This window comes from Microtus ochrogaster, unplaced genomic scaffold (assembly GCF_000317375.1).
Source record: "Microtus ochrogaster isolate Prairie Vole_2 unplaced genomic scaffold, MicOch1.0 UNK44, whole genome shotgun sequence".
NCBI lineage: Eukaryota > Metazoa > Chordata > Mammalia > Rodentia > Cricetidae > Microtus > Microtus ochrogaster.
The window spans coordinates 949,198-951,211 of NW_004949142.1; the positions used below are offsets into that span (position 1 = coordinate 949,198).

At 48.3% G+C, this 2,014-nt stretch overlaps 1 protein-coding gene across 1 annotated transcript in view; it reads left to right on the forward strand.

Annotated features, from left to right (window-relative positions):
- Nucleotides 1-769: 769 nt before the first annotated feature.
- The window catches only part of G6pc (glucose-6-phosphatase catalytic subunit), a 14,936-nt gene continuing 13,691 nt past the window's right edge, over nucleotides 770-2,014 (forward strand). The window contains exon 1 of the mRNA XM_005369063.1: nucleotides 770-1,071. Coding sequence (XP_005369120.1) covers nucleotides 842-1,071 — 230 coding nt within the window. The 5' untranslated portion in view covers nucleotides 770-841. The remainder of the gene's footprint in view (nucleotides 1,072-2,014) is intronic.

Consider the following 2,014-nt stretch of genomic DNA (forward strand, 5'->3'; position numbering starts at 1 on the left):
AACCCCGAGGACCTGAGTTCAAGTCCCGGTCCTCACATGGTGGGAGGAGAGACCTGAAAGTCATCCTCTTATCTGGACACACATACTTTGTCACATACACACACACACACACACACATACATGTACACACACACACAAGTACACACACACACACACACTCTCACACACATGTAAGTAAAAAACATTTTAAACGATTGTTTACTTGCCCTAAGAAATATAAAAATCAACATTGGAAAGAGTGTTGGCATCCCGATCCAGAGGTAGACCCCGGGCCCACATGAAGTTGGTGAAAGGCCAGCAGAGTGACAGTTCCCAGGACAGCAGAATCTGCTGTTAGATATTTTAAATTAATAACTTAAAACGTCAGCCCCCACAGCAGAGAAGTTCCCTTTGGCTCCAGAGGAATGCTGCTGCAGACTTCAAAAGGCAGAGGCACTTACTTGCAGGAGCCATGGTGGCAACAGACTCTGCCCCAAGCCTCTGGCCTGGCTTCAGGGGCCAGGAAAGAGGACAGCCCCCAGCACTGTCAAGCGTGTGCCCAAGTTAATGATTGGCTCTGCCAATGACAGATCAGGCTGTTTTTGTGTGCCTGTTTTGCTATTTTACGTAAATCACCCCGAACACGCTTGCATCAACCTACTGATGATGCACCTTTGATCAATAGATTTTAGACAAAAGTGGTTTTCGAGTCCAAAGATCAGGGCTGGGTTGACCTACAGACTGAATCCAGGGCATATAAAACAGGGGCAAGGCGCAAACTGATAGCAGAGCAATCATCATCAAGCTGGGGCTCACTGCACAGGCTCGGCTGCCAGCTTCCTGTGGTACCAGCGGAGTGAGGATGGAGGAGGGAATGAACGTTCTCCACGACTTTGGGATCCAGTCGACCCGCTACCTCCAAGTGAATTACAAAGACTCCCAGGACTGGTTCATCTTAGTGTCTGTGATCGCTGACCTCAGGAATGCCTTCTATGTCCTCTTCCCTATCTGGTTCCATCTTCGAGAGACTGTGGGCATCAAGCTCCTTTGGGTGGCAGTGGTGGGGGACTGGATCAACCTCGTCTTTAAGTGGTAAGAACCATGTGAAGGGGTGCTTGGCAGGGAAAGAGGCTGTATTCTTGCTAGAAATAGCTGTCCTCCAGCAGGGGCACTCCATACCAAGCCACAGGCTAGACCTCCCTTGACTTGAGAGTGTCAGCAGAAAGAAAAAAGATGGCAGGAATCCCACCAGGGCCTAGGAATAGGAAAAAAGTCTATTTTATCTGACCTGCAGGAGCGGAAGGACAGCTGAATTAAATGAAAAGTCCTAGTGAAGTCTTTGTTATACTTTATTACTTTAAGATAGGGTCTTGGGTAGCCCAGGCTGGCCTCAAACTTACTAGGCAAGAGATAGTGAATGACCTTGAATTCCTCTTATCCCTCCTCCTGAGCGCTGGGATTACAGGTGTGAGCACCCGCCCACGTGCAGGTTAGCATTCTGGCGATTGAACCTGGGGCTCTATGCATGATAGCATGTTCAAAGCATGTTCATGATGCTTGACTGGGCCAACTGAGCCGCATCTCCAGCCCCTGCATACAGGTTTTACTACTTTGAGGAAGGATGGTCACCGTAGAAATAGATGTAGGAAAGAAGCAGGGAGATTGGGAAGAGGAAGTCAATGGGCTCTTAACCTTTTGGTTAGGCAGTGAGAAATAACCCAGATAGCTAGGACCTGGCTCTACCACCTTGCAACTGTATGTCCTTGGAAAGTTGTATGAATTCTCTGAGCTTCTGTTTCACAGTCGTAAATTTTTGACTCTCTCCAGAATCTTAATAATAATCACAGTGGGCATTTATTGAGTAGTTACTATGTGCCAGGCTCTGTGTGTGTGTGTGTGTGTTGTGTGTGTGTGCGCGTGTGCACGCATGCACGTGTTTTATCACTGAGGAGTGCCCTCAGCCCAGGCCTTGGGCTTTTCTGTGGAGATGCTATTTATGTTACAGGCCAGAGAGCAAGGCTAAGAGTTCACCGGT